We start from the raw sequence: 16,906 nt of genomic DNA on the forward strand, positions 1-16,906 counted from the left end.
GCTTTTAGTGGAATGTGTAGACAATAAGTCTAGTGTGTCCAATTGTTTTAGGTGCCCATGTGTCTGGTCAGTCTGTCAGCACAATGGAGAAAATAAGAGGGCCAGAACGTCCCTTAGTATATCTCCATTACCACAGTCTCATGATCAACGTGAACATGTGGTTCGTTACTTTAATGTTCAGCTGTCTTATGTCTTTATATGTTATCCATGTGTCTTATGTTACTACTACAATCCCAGCCCCATCCCCGCAGGAGGCCTTTTGCCTCTTGGTAAGCCGTTAAGAATTTGTTCTTAAATGACTTGCCTAGTTAAATAAAAGTAAAAAAATGTATAGGTCCAGAGAATAGGGTGTTTGTGTGTGTGTGTGTGTGTGTGTGTGTGTGTGTGCATCAGTGGAGGCTGCAGATGGGAGGAGGATGGCTCATAATAATGGCTGGACTGGAGTATGATGGCTGGTGTGGAGTGAATGGAATGGTATCAAGCACATACAGAGTAAGATGGCACCGACAGATACGGCAGTTCTGCTTCTAGCTCCTAAGCAACTTTGGAGTATCTTTTTTTTTGTGTGTGTTATTTCTTACATTATTAGCCCAGAAAATGTTTTGTGTTATTACATACAGCCGGAATGAACTTTTGGATATCAGAGTGCCGGTAACTCACCAGCATTATGACCAGGAATACTACTTTCCCGAATTGAATCCTTTGTACCCCCCAGGGCAATTGAACTTATTCCAGAGGCTGCTCCAAAACACAGCCGGCGGAGAAGAGGCATTCAGAGTGGACTTCTAGTCCGAATCAGGAGGCATGCACACCATCCACCGCTTCTGAGTATATTTCTCGCTAATGTTCAGTGTCTGGATAATAAGGTAGACAAGCACAGGGCGAGGATCTCCTTCCAGAGAGACATCAGGGATTGTAACATAATGTGTTTCACGGAAACGTGGTACTCTCGGGACATACTGTCCACGTCCATACAGTCAGCTGGGTTCTCAGTACATCGCACAGACAGGAATAAAGAACTCTCCGGGAAGAAGAAAGGCGGGGTGAATCTTTCATGATTAACTCCTCATGGTGTGATTGTGATAACCTATAGAAACTCGAGTCCTTTTGTTCACCCAATCTCTAGAATACCTCACAATCAAATGTAGACCGTATTACCTCCCAATCGAATTGTCTTTGGTTATAGTCACAGCCGTGTATATTCCCCCTCACGCTGATACCACGACGGCCCTTGTTAGCAGTTGATGTTATTCTTCAATATCACAGACCCCAAAGCAAATCAGGGAGAGAAATTCAAAGATTTAGAGTAACTGTAGTGATGCCACAACACTGCGATGCAGTGCCTTAGACCGCTGCGCGACTCGGGAGGCCTAGAAACATATTCTATTCTTATTTACAATAAAAGTTACTAAATTAGTTCTCCAAAGCGCCAAATTTATTCAAAGAGAACAAATCATAGTTGTTATGCTGGGAAGTAGATGGTAGATGTTTATTTTTCCCTGTCCTTAATGTTTCTCCACTGAACAAAGAGACAGGATGTCGTTTATACCCCAACCCTAGCCTGTGGTTGATCAATTAGAATTCCTTGTAGTAAAATTGGGCCAATGGCCAAATAACAAGTACCCCTTTTAGGCTCAATGTATAGACAATTTGGACCAATGAGAACTTGCCACATGTAGCTTTAAGTCCAGGATTGAAATTCCTCCCGTGTCCCTGACCCATTCATCTTCAAAGAAACAACTATTTCCATTGATCGTTAATTCCCTCTTGTCCTCTGCGTTGCGTATTTATCTTTGAATATTCTTACACCCTCAAAGAACTACACTGGACTTTATGCAAACTGTAAACCACATATCCTGAGGCCGCATTTATTGACTTTGGGGATTTTAAGAAAGCAAATTTGAGGAAAAAGCTACCGAAGTTCTACCAACACATTGACTGTGGTGCTCGCGCTGGAAAAACATTGGACCACTGCTACTCAACTTTTTGAAATGCCTACAAGGCTCTCCCCCGCTCTCCCTTCGGCAAATCTGATCACGACTCCATTTTGCTCCTCCCTTCATATAGGCAGAATTCAAACAGGAAGTATCCGTGCTAAGGTCTATTTGACGCTGGTCTGACCAATCGGAATCCATGCTTCAAGATTATTTTGATCACGTGGACTGGGATATGTTCCGGGTAGCCTCTAAGAATAACATTGACGAATACACGGATACAGTGACTGAGTTCATCAGGATGTGTATAGGAGATGTTGTACCCATTGTGACTATTAAATCTACCCTACCCGAAACTGTGGATAGATGGCAGCATTCGCACAAAACTGAAAGCGTGAACCACCTCATTTAACAATGGCAAGGTGATGGCCAAATARGAACAGTGTAGGTATTCCCTCTGTAAGGCAATCAAACAGGCAAAACGTCAGTACAGAGACGAAGTGGAGTCGCATTCCATGGCTTAGGCACGCAACGTATGTGGCAGGGTCTACAGACAATCATAGACTACAAAGGGAAAACAAAACCAGCCATTATGCGGACACCGACTTCATGCTTCTGGACAAGCTTAACACCATCTTCGCCTGCTTTGAGGATAACACAGTGCCACCAACACGGCCTGCGACCAAGCACTGTGGGCTCTCCTTCTCCGCGGCCGACGTGAGTAAGACAGTTTAAGCGTGTTAACCCTCGCAAGGCTGTCGGCCCAGACGGCATCCCTAGCCGCGTCCTCAGAGCATGTGGAGTCCAGCTGGCTGGAGTGTTTACGGACATATTCAATCTCTCCCTATCCCAGTCTGCTGTCCCCACTTGCTTCAAGATGTCCACCATTGTTCCTGTATCCAAGAAAGCAAAGGTAACTGAACTAAATGACTATCTCCCCGTAGCACTCACTTCTGTCATCATGAAGTGCTTTGAGAGACTAGTCAAGAATCGTATCACGTCTACCGTACCTGACACCCTAGACCCACTTCAATTTGCCTACCGCCCCAATAGATCCACAGGCGATGCAATCGCCATCACACTGCCCTATCCCATCTGGACAAGAGGAATACCTATGTAAGAATTCTGTTCATTGACTATAGCTCAGCATTCAACACCATAGTACCTACCCTCCAAGCTCATCATTAAGCTCGGGGCCCTGAGTCTGAACCCTGCCCTGTGCAACTGGGTCCTGGTCTTCCTGACGGTCCGCTCCCAGGTGGTAAAGGTAGGAAACGACACCTCCGCTACGCTGATCCTCAACACAGGGGCCCCACAAGGGGTGTGCTCAGCCCCCTCCTGTACTCCCTGTTCATCCATGACTGCTTGGCAACGCACACCTCCAACTTAATCATCAAGTTTGCAGACAACAGTAATAGGTCTTTTTTACCAACTATGACGAGACAGCCTACAGGGAGGAGGTGAGGGCCCTGGGAGAGTGGTGCCAGGAAAAATAACCTCTCACTCAACGTCAACAAAACAAAGGAGCTGATCGTGGACTTCAGGAAACAGCAGAGGGAGCACGCCCCTATCCACATCGGTGGGACCGTAGTGGAGGTGGAAAGCTTCAAGTTCCTCTGCGTACAGATCACTGACAATCTGAAATGGTCCACCCACACACACAGTGTTGTGAAGGCGCAACAGCACCTCATCAACCTCAGGAAGCTGAAGAAATTTGGCTTGGCCCATAAAACCCTCACAAACCTTTACAGATGCACAATTGAGAGCATCCTTTTGGACCACCTGGTACGGAAACTGCACCGCCCACAACCGCAAGGCTCTCCAGATTCTGGTGCGGTCTGCACAACGCATCACCAGGGACAAACTACCTGCCCTCCAGGACACCTACAGCACCCGATTTCACAGGAAGGCCAAAAAGATCATCAAGGACAACAACCACCCGAGCCACTGCCTGTTCACCCCATTATCATCCAGAAGGCGAGGTCAGTACAGGTGCATTAAAGCTGGGACCGAGACTGAAAAACAGCTTCTATGTCAAGGCCATCAGACTGTTAAACAGCCATCACTAGCTGGCTTCCACCAGGTTACGCAACCCTGCACCTTAGAGGCTGCGGCCCTGTATTCATTGACTTGGAATCACTGGCCACTTTAATAATGGAACATTAGTCACTTTTTAAATAATGTTTACATACTGCTTTACTCATCTCGTATATACTGTATTCTATTCTACTGTATTTTAGTCAATGCCACTCCGACATTGCTCAAATTAATTTCATAATTTTTATTTTAGATTTGTGTATATTGTTGTGAATTGTTAGATACTACTGTACTGTTGGAGCTAGGAACACAAGCATTTCGCTACACCCGCAATAACATCTGCTAAGTATGTATATGTGACCAATAAGACTTGATTTGATTTTGATTTGATACAGTTAAAATAAAATGTTTGATTCCATTCCGGCAGTTATGAGCCATCCTCCCCCCCAGCAGACTCCACTGGTGTGCATTTATTTGAATGTCCCTGTGTGTGTGTGGTTTTGTGACTGTGTCAGTAAGAACACCTGTACCAGCTAACTCCTCCACCTTCAACACTGTTCACATGTTATTTCTGTGTGTTGACATTCATGTTTGTTTCTCTCCCCAGAGTGCAGTCGCAGGTTGATGAGGTCATCGATGTGATGCAAGAGAACATCTCCAAGGTGATCGACAGGGGAGAGCGACTTGAAGACCTGCAGGACAAGTCAGGTGAGACACAAGTCCTATTCAGATCAAGTTAATATCTATAAAATGATATGTACAGAATCTGAGACTAACATAAAAACACGGTAGACTCCTGTCTTACATAAACAGTTCAGATAGGAAGGGAAAGAGACTGTATATGTGATCCTATGAGTGTACCCTGCCAGAAGTCTGTACAAGCAAGAGAACATTCCTGTTGAAGATGACCTGGATTTCTGACAGGTCCATTAGTCATCCTCTACAGGAGCTAATTTCCCACTGAGAATTCCACTCAGTCACTCCGGAATGGGAATGTGGGGGGAGATATGACAAGGCTAACTCTCACTCTTGACTGCTCTTATTTGGTTATCATGGATCAGACCTAGAGGTCGACCGATTAATCGGCATTGGCCGATTTAATTAGGGACGATTTCAAGTTTTCATAACAATCGGTAATCAGCCTTTTTGGACGCCGATTACATTGCAATCCACGAGGAGACTGCGTGGCAGGCTGACCACCTGTTACACGAGTGCAGTGTCAAAAGGACCTGGTGGCTGCAAGGAACCAAGGTAAGTTGCTAGCTAGCATTAAACTTATCTTATAATAAACAATCAATCTTAACATAATCATTAATTAACTCCACATGGTTGATGATATTACTAGGTTAACTAGCTTGTCCTGTATTGCATATAATCAAAGCGGGTCCTGTTAATTTATCATCGAATCACAGTTTACTTCAACTTCACTAAAAAGAGTGATGAGTTAACAAAAGCGCATTCGTGAAAAAAGCACAATCGTTGCACAAATGTACCGAGCCATAAACATCAATGCCTTCCTTAAAATCAATACACAGAAGTAGATATATATTTTTAAACCTGCATATTTAGTTTAAGGAAATGCATGTTAGCAGGCAATATTAATTAGGGAAATTGTGTCACTTCTCTTGCGTTCAGTGCAAGCAGAGTCAGGGTATATGCAGAAGTTTTGGCAGCCTGGCTCATTGCGAACTGTGTGAAGACCGGAATTAATTTGCCAGAATTTTACATAATTATGACATAACATTGAAGGTTGTGCAATGAAACAGCAATATTTAGACTTAGGGTTGCCAGCCGTTTGATAAAATACGTAACGGTTCTGTATTTCACTGAAAGAATAAACGTTTTGTTTTCGAAATGAAATGATTTTACCATTATTAATGACCAAAGGCTCATATTTCTGTGTGTTTATTATAATTAAGTCTATGATTTGATAGAGCAGTCTGACTGAGCGGTGGTAGGCACCAGCAGGCTCGTAAGCATTCATTCAAACAGCACTTTACTGCATTTGCCAGCAGCTCTTAGCAATGCTTGAAGCACAGCGCTGTTTATGACTTCAAGCCTATCAACTCCCGAGATTAGGCTGGCAATACTAAAGTYSCTATWAGAACATCCAAATAGTTCAAGGTATATGAAATACAAATGGTATAGAGAGAAATAGTCCTATAATAACTACAACCTAAAACTTCTTAACTGGGAATATTGAAGACTCATGTAAAAGGAACCACCACATGATCATATGTTCTCATGTTCTGAGCAAGGAACTTAAATGTTAGCTTTTTTACATGGCACATATTGCACTTTTACTTCTCCAACACTTATTGTTTTTGCATTATTTAAACCAAATTGGCCATGTTTCATTATTTGAGACTAAATTGATTTTATTTATGTATTATATTAAGTTAAAATAAGTGTTCATTCAGTATTGTTGTAATTGTCATTATTGCAAATATATATATATATATAGATATAGAAAAATCGGCCGATTTTAATCGGTATTGGCTTTTTTTGGTCCTCCAATAATCGGTCGACCTCTAATCAGAGCCAAATGTGGCGATGACATACAGAACACGCACACAAAATGCAAGGCTTAGACGTGCAGGTGTGGCAACTGTAAAATAAGTTTTATTTTACCTTTATTTAACTAGGCAAGTCAGTTAAAGAACAAATTCTTATTTTCAATGACGGCCTTGGAACAGTGGGTTAACTGCCTTGTTCGGGGCAGAACGACAGATTTTTACCTTGTCTGCTCGGGGATTCGAATTTGCTAACTTTCGGTTACTAGTCCAACGCTCTAACCACTAGGCTACCTGCCGCCCCAAGTAAATGGAGTCTAGTCTGTACTGTTGTAATAATGATTAGAGTAGTCCCGGGTGGCGCAGTGGTCTAAGGCTGTGGCTGTGCCACCAGAGATTCTGGGTTCGAGCCCAGGCTCTGTTGCAGCCGGCCGCAACCGGGAGGTCCATGGGACGACGCACAATTGGCCCAGCGTCGTCCGGGTTAGGGAGGGTTTGGCCAGCAGGAATATCCTTGGCTCATCGCGCACTAGCGACTCCTGTGGCGGGCCGGGTGTAGTGCACGTTGACCAGGTCGGTGTTTCCTCCGACACATTGGTGCGGCTGGCTTCCGGGTTGGATGTGCGTTGTGTCAAGAAGCAGTGCGGCTAGGTTGGGTTGTGTTTCGGAGGACGCATGGCTCTCGACCTTTGCCTCTCCCGAGTCCGTACGGGAGTTGCAGCGATGAGACAAGACTGTAACTACTACCAATTGGATACCACAAAATTGGGGAGAAAAAGGGGGTATTTTTTTTTGTTGTTGATTAGAACTAATTAGTAAGGATGTTTTTCATCTGGAGCAGTAAGGAGCTGTTAGAGGATGTAGGAAACTGAACACATCCAGGTGTGCAAGCCATCGGAGGAATTCCGGAACATATTCCAGTCAGTGCTAGCAAAACAGTCCTGTAGCTTAGCATCTGCTTCATCTGACCTCTTTTTACAACATTAACAATGTCTACACTGTATTTCTGATCAATTCAATGTTATTTTAATGGGGAAAAATGTATGTGTGTATATTTATTTAACGTTTATTTAACTAGGCAAGTCAGTTAAGAACAAATTCTTATTTACAATGACGGCCTACACCAGCCTAACCCGGACAACGCTGGGCCAATTGTGCACCGCCCTATGGGACTCCCGATTACGGCCGGTTGTGATACAGCCTGGAATTGAACCAAGGTCTGTAGTGACACACCTAGCACTGAGAAGCAGTGCCTTAGACCGCTGCGCCACTCGGATGCCCTCGTGGCAGGGCTTGCAAACTATTACGGACTACAAAGGGAAGCACAGCCGCGAGCTGCCCAGTGACACTACCAGACGAGCTAAATAACTTCTATGCTCGCTCCGAGGCAAGTAACACTGAAGCATGCATGAGAGCATCAGCTGTTCCTGATGACTGTGATCATGCTCTCCGCAGCCGATGTGAGTAAGACCTTTTAAACAGGTCAACATTCACAAGGCCGCAGTGACAGGCGGATTACCAGGACGTGTACTCCGAGCATGCGCTGACCAACTGYCAAGTGTCTTCACTGACATTTTTCAACCTTTCCCTGACCGAGTCTGTAATACCAACATGTTTCAAGCAGACCACCATAGTCCTTGTGCCCAAGAACACTAAGATAACCTGTCTAAATGACTACCGACCCATAGCTGGTCATGGCTCACATCAACACCATTATCCCAGAAACCCTAGACCCACTCCAATTTACATACTGCCCCAACAGATCCACAGATGATGTATTCTCTATTGCACTCCACACTGCCCTTTCCCACCTGGACAAAAGGAACACCTACGTGAGAATGCTATTCATTGACTACAGCTCAGTGTTCAACACTGTAGTGCAACTCCAACACCATCATTAAGTTTGCCGACGACACAACAGTGGTAGACCTGATCACTGGCAACGATGAGACAGCCTATAGGGTGGAGGTCAGATACCTGGCAGTGTGGTACTCTCCCTCAACGTGATCAAGACAAAGGAGATAATTGTGGACTACAGAAAAAGGAGGACTGAGCACGCCCCCAGTCTCATCGACAGAGCTGCAGTGGAGCAGGTTGAGAGCTTCAAGTTCCTTGGTGTCCACATCACCAATACACTATCATGATCCAAACACACCAAGACAGTCGGGAAGAGGGCACGACAACGCCTATTCCCTCTCAGGAGACTGAAAAGATTTGGCAAACGGTTTTACAGCTGCACCATCGAGAGAATCCTGACTGCTTGCATCCCCGCCTGGTATGGCAACTGCTCGGCCTCCGACCACAGGGCACTACAGCGGGTAGTGCTAAAGGCCCAGTACATCACTGAGGCCAAGCCTCCTGCCATCCAGGACCTCTATACCATTGCCAATGGCTCCAGCCACCCTAGTCATACACTGTTCTCTCTGCTATCGCACGGCAAGCGGTACTGGAGCGTCAAGTCTAGGTCAAAAAGGCTTCTTAACAGCTTCTACCCCCAAGCCATAAGATTCTTGAACAGTTAATGAAATGGCTACCTGGGCTATTTGCATTGTCCCGACCTCCCCATTTTTACGCTGCTGCTACTCTCTCTGTTTATTATCTATGCATAGTCACTTTACCTCTACCTACATGTACATATTACCTCGACTAACCGGTGCCCCCGCACATTGACTCTGTACCGGAACCCCCTGTATATAGCCTTGCTACTGTTATTTTATTGTTGCTCCTTAATAATTATTTGTTAATTTCTGTGTATTCTTTTTTCTTATTTTTTTTCTTAACTGCACTGTAAGTTAAGGGCTTGTATGTAAGCATTTGACTGTCAGGTCTACACCTGTTGTATTTGGCGCATGTGACAAATACAATTTGATTTTTAGATGGTGCATGATTACAATGTGCTTATTATCCCTTTCTGTAGGTGTCTGCTAGTTATTGGCTGGAGCAAGTTCAGCTCTGTTAACAAGCACAGGAGATGACATGAGAGGAGAGGTGTTCACCATGAGAACAGAAGATCTCTGCATGCTCAGTTCAGCAGCTTTCATGTCCCTACCAACACACAGAATGTCAAACAACTGTCTGACTCCAAACAGAGAGATCAAATCAAACTTTATTTATATATGTAGACATGGAGAGGCAGAAGGAACAAGTTGTGTGTTTTGCTTTGGCAACATGAGGTTGTCCCTGTCATACCAGAGTATGAGGTGAGGTAGTTCTTAGTCATAGAAACAGAATACAACACAGACAGCTCCTATCACATGCTGTTAACATGTTTCTGTTTTCTTCTATGTGTCTCCCTGTCCCCCTCTTCCCTGTCTGTCCCCATCTTCTCTCCGTGCACGTGTGTCCTTTGGTCATATGACCTTCCAGAGAGCCTATCAGACAACGCTTCAGCCTTTAGCAGCAGAGCCAAGCAGCTGCACAGGAGGATGTGGTGGAGAGATATGAAGGTGAGTCAACGTGTGTGTCCGTGTATGTATCCATGTCTTTGTGTAATGCTTGTTTCTGTCTTCTACAGATGAAGGCCATCATAGCTCTGGTGGTGGTCGTTCTGCTGCTTATCATCATCAGTGAGTATCAGCCTGAACAACACATATTGTATTAATCAAGAATATTATCACACTGATTCAACGTATAGCACTGAATACACACTTAACTATCTCTCTCTTTCTCTCTCAGTTCCAGTGGTATTGCGGTATCGCTAGTGTCGCCAGGAGGAGGAAGAATATCTCCTCCTCCTCTTCCTCTCATTATCCTGTACACAGTCCTCCACATCAGCCAGGGGGCACCACCCAGCCTCCCAGACCCCTGCTGTGCCAGCCTGTGTGGCTCTGGGTAGAAGTTGCTCCTAACTACAGATCTAGGATCAGCTCACCCTCTCCCAATGCTAACCTTTACCGTTAGGTCAGTTTTGTGTTTTCAATCCTAAGGTCAGTGTGTACTAGAGACCACTTCATCCTACTCTGTGAGTCCGGATCAAGGGTGACATAGGTAGCATTACGTTGGCGTTACATAGGGGTTGGGTTTGCTTTGCAAATAACACCTTATTTAGGGAAAAGGTTGTCATTTGACATGCTGCCTGTGTCTCAGCCCCCTCATCAAACTTAAGGAGAACTCCATTCAATACATAATACATATCAGCTAGTCCAGTGGTCACCAAACTTTTCTGAGTCAAGATCTCTTTTACAGTCAAAAAGCAAGCCGAGATCTACCACTTAGATTTTTTTACATTACTTAAAAAATGTAACATTAACTCAATAGTTCTGTAGGAATGAGGTTTGTGCAGTAGGCCTAATACATTATCACAGCATATTGGCTATATGCCTGGACTGCCAATATTGTTCTTCTCAGACTATATTATATTTCAAAACTCGAGCTTTGATAACAAAATAGACCAGTTGATGTAGTACTTGCGAGGCACAGCTAGGGCTGTGGCGGTCACGACATTTCGTCAGCCGGTGATTGTCAAGCAAATAACCTCATGGTAATTGACCGTGAATTAACATAAACACATTTAGCATCTCCTGGCTTCCACACACAGCCTACAAGCCATTTAAAATGTCTAATAAATCCATTATTTATTTTAGACAGATCTAAAGAAGCATGATAGGAAGAAAATGTATTATATTTCAGAATAAAAGAATAGCATACACCTGATGTGCCAAATGGCTGTTGGCTACACTAGTTCATTTAGCAGACAAGATTCGATTATAATTCCGTGGTGGTATATTATTTTATAGTATGAAGAATACAATTTAACAAAACTGAATGAAATTATAAATATTTTCTCCAAATGATTTGAGGGAGTGCGCACATGCGGCTGTTCTGTGTTGAGTGGTTAATAAAGAAATAGGTACTCCTATATGCTTAATTTAGAGTTATTAATGTAACTTGTTCTACAAACATTGGGCTGGCTATATGTTTAGATTTTTAATACATTGTAAGGCTGCGTGATGCAACTTTTTAAAGTTCTGCTTTGTTTTTTGCACAGGCTYAACACAGTGTCTCATTCACAATTTGACAAGCAATTTGACATTGCCTAGACATGGCGGCATCCCCTTTGTGGCCGTAATGCATCCTATAAAAATCCATGCCTTTTGCGGCCCGGAGTGCTGCATTGTGCCCTTCCCCCTGAGTGTGCTGCGCAATCCGAAGCGTCTCTCACTCACACGGCTCTGACACATCAGGGACGCAGTTGTGCGTGTCCTTATCCAATTACAAGGCGCATATTGAAGATATTGGAAGAACTGGCCACATTTACTTTTCATCAGCCAACAAGATGAGTAAGCCTAACGAACAGCAAAAGTACTAGCATATGTCAATGTACTATCCCCCATAGTACAAAAGCCGACCTATTCTGTGCGAGAAATGAATATTCCTAACATAGTCTGGGACAGTTGTGGGATGCGATAGAGCCCAAATTAATATAACCACTAACATCAAAAAAAACTTTTGATGCAATGTGGCTGATGCAACAGATCAGAACATATAGCTTAAAATGTTAAAAATCTATTAGGCTATTTTTTTCACATTATAACCGCAGCAATGCGCACATGGTAGTAGGCAATAAGCGCAAATGTTCCATTAGCGGAAAACAACATTAGTAAAAGTGACTGCAAATGCAAATATGCATGTAATGCTTTTACTATAAAGGTGCATTTTAATGTGAAAATTAACTTCCCCAAAGTTACCCTTGTCACCCTTGTAAAGGTGATTAATGTGTTTAATTTTAAGTTATTTGACCACTTTAGTTGTGATACAAACCTTATTAAAACATATAGGCCTATGGGCTAGGCTACATGAGGTGTGCGAATATGATTCGAACAAGTCGCAAAAAAAAAAGTAATTGTTTCTTATGCTGGGCATCATTCACAAGTGATAATATATAATTCACACGTGATAAGCTAATATTGTCACCCATCAGACTATTCTTGATTTAATCTTGTCTTTACATATACTAAATAATATATGTGACATTTGTTTTGATTTAGAATGGACCATTATCATGCACCTGTATTGAAACGGGGCAGCAGGAAAAAATACATGTCATCTCACGCAATTGCATTGCCTATAGAAATGTTGTGCAACATGAGCTCATGGGCTCTCATGATGTGTTTGATTAGGTCTTCGAATATATTTGCATTGATGTCAGAGTGATTAGAGGGACAATAGAGTGCTGAGTAGTTAGCAAGTTTGGTAGGCTACTAATGACCAGCAGCAGCATCAGAGCTTGGAGAAGCCTAATTACCGTGACCACGGTGTGGCGGTAATATGGTCACCGCAACAGCCCTAGGCACAGCTGAGCATATATTTTAGAATTTGCTTTATTATTTTACTGGAGGTATGGTACCTGCGTCTGATGGTCATGGTGCTTTCAAGACAACTGGGAACTCAGAAAAAAAACGAGGTCAAATCATGACGTCAGTGAATTTCAGGTCGGAAAGTCGGAGCACTGAAAGATACCGGAGTTACCGAGCTGGATTACCGTTCAAAACGATTTTCCCCAGTTGGATCTCGTTTTTTCCCCGAGTTCCGACTTCAGTGCGTTCAAGACAACTGGGAAGTCTGAGATTTGAAAAAACGGTATTAGTCTCAAGGGAGGGAGAGAGCAGCAGTGGGTCCGCCTCTCACGGTCCCTGCTCTCTCCTTTCCTCAGGTGAGACTGACCAGAGAGAGAGTACATAATCTTTCAACTGATGGCGAAACTCAAGTCGCACCGCATCTGCCTCAGGCACAAATTCTTGTTGTTCCTATGACCAAAGAAAGTTAAATACTCCTCGATATTAAAATATACACATCGAGCTGCTAATAATAATAAAACGCAGGGCTATCGATACACTTGGCAACTCATTCATTGCAGCTGCAGCGTGAGTGGAAGAGTGTTTTATGTTTTGTAATAGTGTTGAATTAAAACAGTGTTGACAGTGCTGAATAAAACTTAGACTCACTCATAAAAACAGCAGTTCTTTGCTCTATTCTTTGACAGTCTCTCTCTGGACATGGTTTTAAAAGTTATGGAATCTAGGACCTCTCGAGTAACGCAGTGGTCTAAGGCACCACATTGCAGTGCCAGAGGCGTCACTACAGACCCGGGTTCGATCACAACCGGCTGTGATTGGGAGTCACATAGGGCAATTGGCCCAGCGTCGTCCTGATTAGGGGAGGGTTGACTGGGAGGCGCTTTACTTGGCTCATCGCGCTCTAGGGACTCCTTGTGGCAGGCCGGGTGCCTGCAGGCTGACCTCAGTCATCAGGTGAACTGTGTTTCCTCCGACACATTGGTGCAGCTGGCTTTCGGGTTAAGCGGGCGGGTATCAGGAAGCGTGGTTTGGCGGGTCATGTTTCGGAGGACGCATGACTCCACCTTCGCCCCCCGAGCCCGTTAGGGAGTTGCAGCGATGAGACAAGATCGAAATTGGGAAGGAGAAAGGGGGTAAAATACACACAAAAAAAGGTATGAAATCTCACATAGGCTAGTATCAAACTTTGCTGTGGGCGGGGTCGTGAAAGCTGTAGGTAGGCACGGTGATTTGAGCTATCCTATTGGCCAGCACAGTAGGCACGCTCTATTTAACCACATATCTCCCGGTCCACCAGGTAGGCAGAGTTTGTATTTTCAGACAAATGAAATGGTTCAAACTGGGAATACTTTGCCTACCCGGTGCACAGGGCTTCTGTATGAAGTGCATCTACCACCAACAGCGCAACACGGGGGAAAAAAGGAGTGCAAGTGTTTTTGCCTTTATCGTTGGCTTTTCTACAGAAATGTTGGTGATCGTCTAGGAATGCCTTGAAGATCGACCAGCGATCGACCGATTGGTGACCATTGCCAGTAAGGTTACATTTCGTATCATATACTGTAGTCAGACATATTATTATTATTATAGTCAATTTATTATAATTATTATTTATTATTATAGTCAGATGTAGTAGTATTATTATAGTCAGACGTAGTAGTATTATTATAGTCGGACGTAGTAGTATTATTATTATAGTCAGACGTATTATTATTATAGTCAGACGTAGTAGTATTATTATTATAGTCAGACTTTTAGTCAATCTGTCTGCAGTAGTCTATCAACCGCTTAGAAACATGTTATACAGGACTTGTAGCACACCAAACTATTTGAAGATAAAGAAAGTAACCCCCACTACCACCCCCTCGTCCCTTCTCACATGTTTAAAATGCTTTCAAGCCAGAACTGAAAATGAGGTAATGGATGTATCTCAATACTCTACAGTGGCCTCCTTTACTTGTCTCCTGCTTTCCTTTTCTACACCCAGCTTGATCCGACACTAGTAGGATAGGTTCTAGCCAGTGAGAGGAAGCCACTGTTGAGTATTGAACTAGGCTTGGGCGGTATCCAGACTGTCCTACCTTCATACAAACCTTGAGCCATACCAGGATATTCGATATTACCGGCACCCAAGGAGCGCTATTTTCAAACCCAACTCTGCCTCTGTAATCCGAAGGTTAGCAATGCTAACAAGTACATGTAAAAACCCATATAGAATGCTAACTAAATACTAAAGTTATACAAATAACTAAAAAATGCTAGTCACAGTTTGTTGCACGCACAAAACAAATCTTAGACAGCAAGGATCTTGATCCGGGAAGGGATTTTCTGCTGTTACCAAGCAAAGCTTTATTTTGGAAGAAGTTAACCACTTAGCTAACTAACTAACTAGCTACTAAATTAGCAAACCAAAGCATTTACCACATTTTAGACTTAATAGTTAACTTAATAGTTATAAGATATCTCGCTGGCAAACATTTTAGACACATTTTAGACTTAATAGTTAACTTAATAGTCATAAGATATCTCGCTGGCAAACATTTAGTTGTAAATTACATACTGTAACTAGATCACCTGGTTTGTGCTGAACAACAGTGAGTGACTCACACGGCTCTGGTCTCTCGTCATTGTGTGCTTGTAAACAAACACCATGTGGCTGGGGACTACCGAAAAGCTTCATAATGAAAAATATGTGACAGGTGAAATGAAGATCACATTTGTCTTTATCACCTAACGTATTGCATAACTTGACTTGAGGGATTTACTTAAAAAGTAGCTACAGATATTCACATTTATAAAAATAAAAAAACTTCAAAGAAATAGTATTGACAGTATTGAAAAATCATCCCGTGGCTATTTCCAAATAACACATTATACGGTATACCAAGCCTAATTGGAACACAGTGTGTCCTACTGACCTAGTACGGCACACTGGGTCATAATTGCGGAAGACACATTTTGGTTGAATGCATTGAGTTGTGCAACTGACTAGGTATCCCCTTTCCCTGTGGTACTGCTTGGCCACTTGATCTAATTTCCCATTGGTAATGCTAGGTTAGTTGTCTATCTCTAGATGGGTGAATTCTATTGTGTATGATGTATTTTTTTCTGTGATATTGAGTTCTGCTGGAAGGTTAACATGAAGCTTATGAATGTCTGCTGCTATTCCCATTAACCCTGAGGAGCTAAGGGACAGACACGGTTCATTCCACTGCATCTGCTGGAGGCCATAGCTGTCTAGTACCACTGCTAGTGTGTGTGTGTGTGTGTGTGTGTGTGAGGGAGAGGTTTGGGTGACCCATACATTCTGAGGGGGTGGGGACTCAGGTGGCATAATTTGTTTTAATTTGAATGGTATTAGTTTGTATTGTTATGATGTGTCTGGAAGAGTGCTGGTTAATGAGTTACAATGACTCTATGGGCTGTGAAACACACACAGACTGGGGTGTAACACTGCCTAGTGTGATGACAACACAGCGTCTTGCATATCTGTACAATACAATAACCCCTACATCTTCATACCTTTTGTTTTGTAATGTAATTTATTTGAGGTGTAAATATTGATCTGTAATAATGTATTATACTCTGGCATTGACAAACTGTGAACTACTGTAATGTTTCTCTGAGCTAATAAAATTATTTTAAAGGATATCTGTATTCGACTGGTTTGGTCTTGTTTATGTGACACGGAGTAGTGGGGAGGAGAGGGATGGGTGGATAGGGGAGGAGGAGCGGTTGGAAGAGAGAGGTGATCGTTGGGACAGAGAGGTGGTTCCTGTGTCATCTTGCCTCTTTGGGCTGGCATGTCAGAGGCCGTGTGTGTGTGGAGACAGTGCTGCTGGTATTTTTCTCATCTCATTATTGGCCCTTTTTATTAGTGACTTTCAAAGCTCTCTGTAGTTAAAGCCCAGACTGACTGTTATACTAGTGTTCCTGCTGCGCCTTTCATCTCACTACTACTGTACCTGGCACACACTTGTAAATGTAGAGTCAATGACACAGTGGAAAGTTGTACGTACGGTCATATAGATGACTACTGGTTCTAGCTTCCAGCTCTGTGACCCCAGGCTCTTCATCTTCTTTATACCTCTTCAGAGAGAGCGATTCTTCTTATGGGTTACCAACACAC

At 43.3% G+C, this 16,906-nt stretch overlaps 1 protein-coding gene across 5 annotated transcripts in view; it reads left to right on the forward strand.

Annotated features, from left to right (window-relative positions):
• LOC111976068 (vesicle-associated membrane protein 4) overlaps positions 1 to 16,426 on the forward strand; it is a 35,760-nt gene extending 19,334 nt beyond the window's left edge. For all 5 annotated transcript variants that reach the window (XM_024004799.2, XM_024004800.2, XM_024004801.2 and 2 more), the window contains 4 exons: positions 4,579 to 4,679; positions 9,851 to 9,930; positions 9,999 to 10,050; positions 10,160 to 16,426. In XM_024004799.2, coding sequence (XP_023860567.1) covers positions 4,579 to 4,679; positions 9,851 to 9,930; positions 9,999 to 10,050; positions 10,160 to 10,185 — 259 coding nt within the window. In that variant the 3' untranslated portion in view covers positions 10,186 to 16,426. The remainder of the gene's footprint in view (positions 1 to 4,578; positions 4,680 to 9,850; positions 9,931 to 9,998; positions 10,051 to 10,159) is intronic.
• Positions 16,427 to 16,906: the final 480 nt, after the last annotated feature.

Source organism: Salvelinus sp. IW2-2015, linkage group LG16 (genome assembly GCF_002910315.2).
Source record: "Salvelinus sp. IW2-2015 linkage group LG16, ASM291031v2, whole genome shotgun sequence".
Lineage (NCBI taxonomy): Eukaryota > Metazoa > Chordata > Actinopteri > Salmoniformes > Salmonidae > Salvelinus > Salvelinus sp. IW2-2015.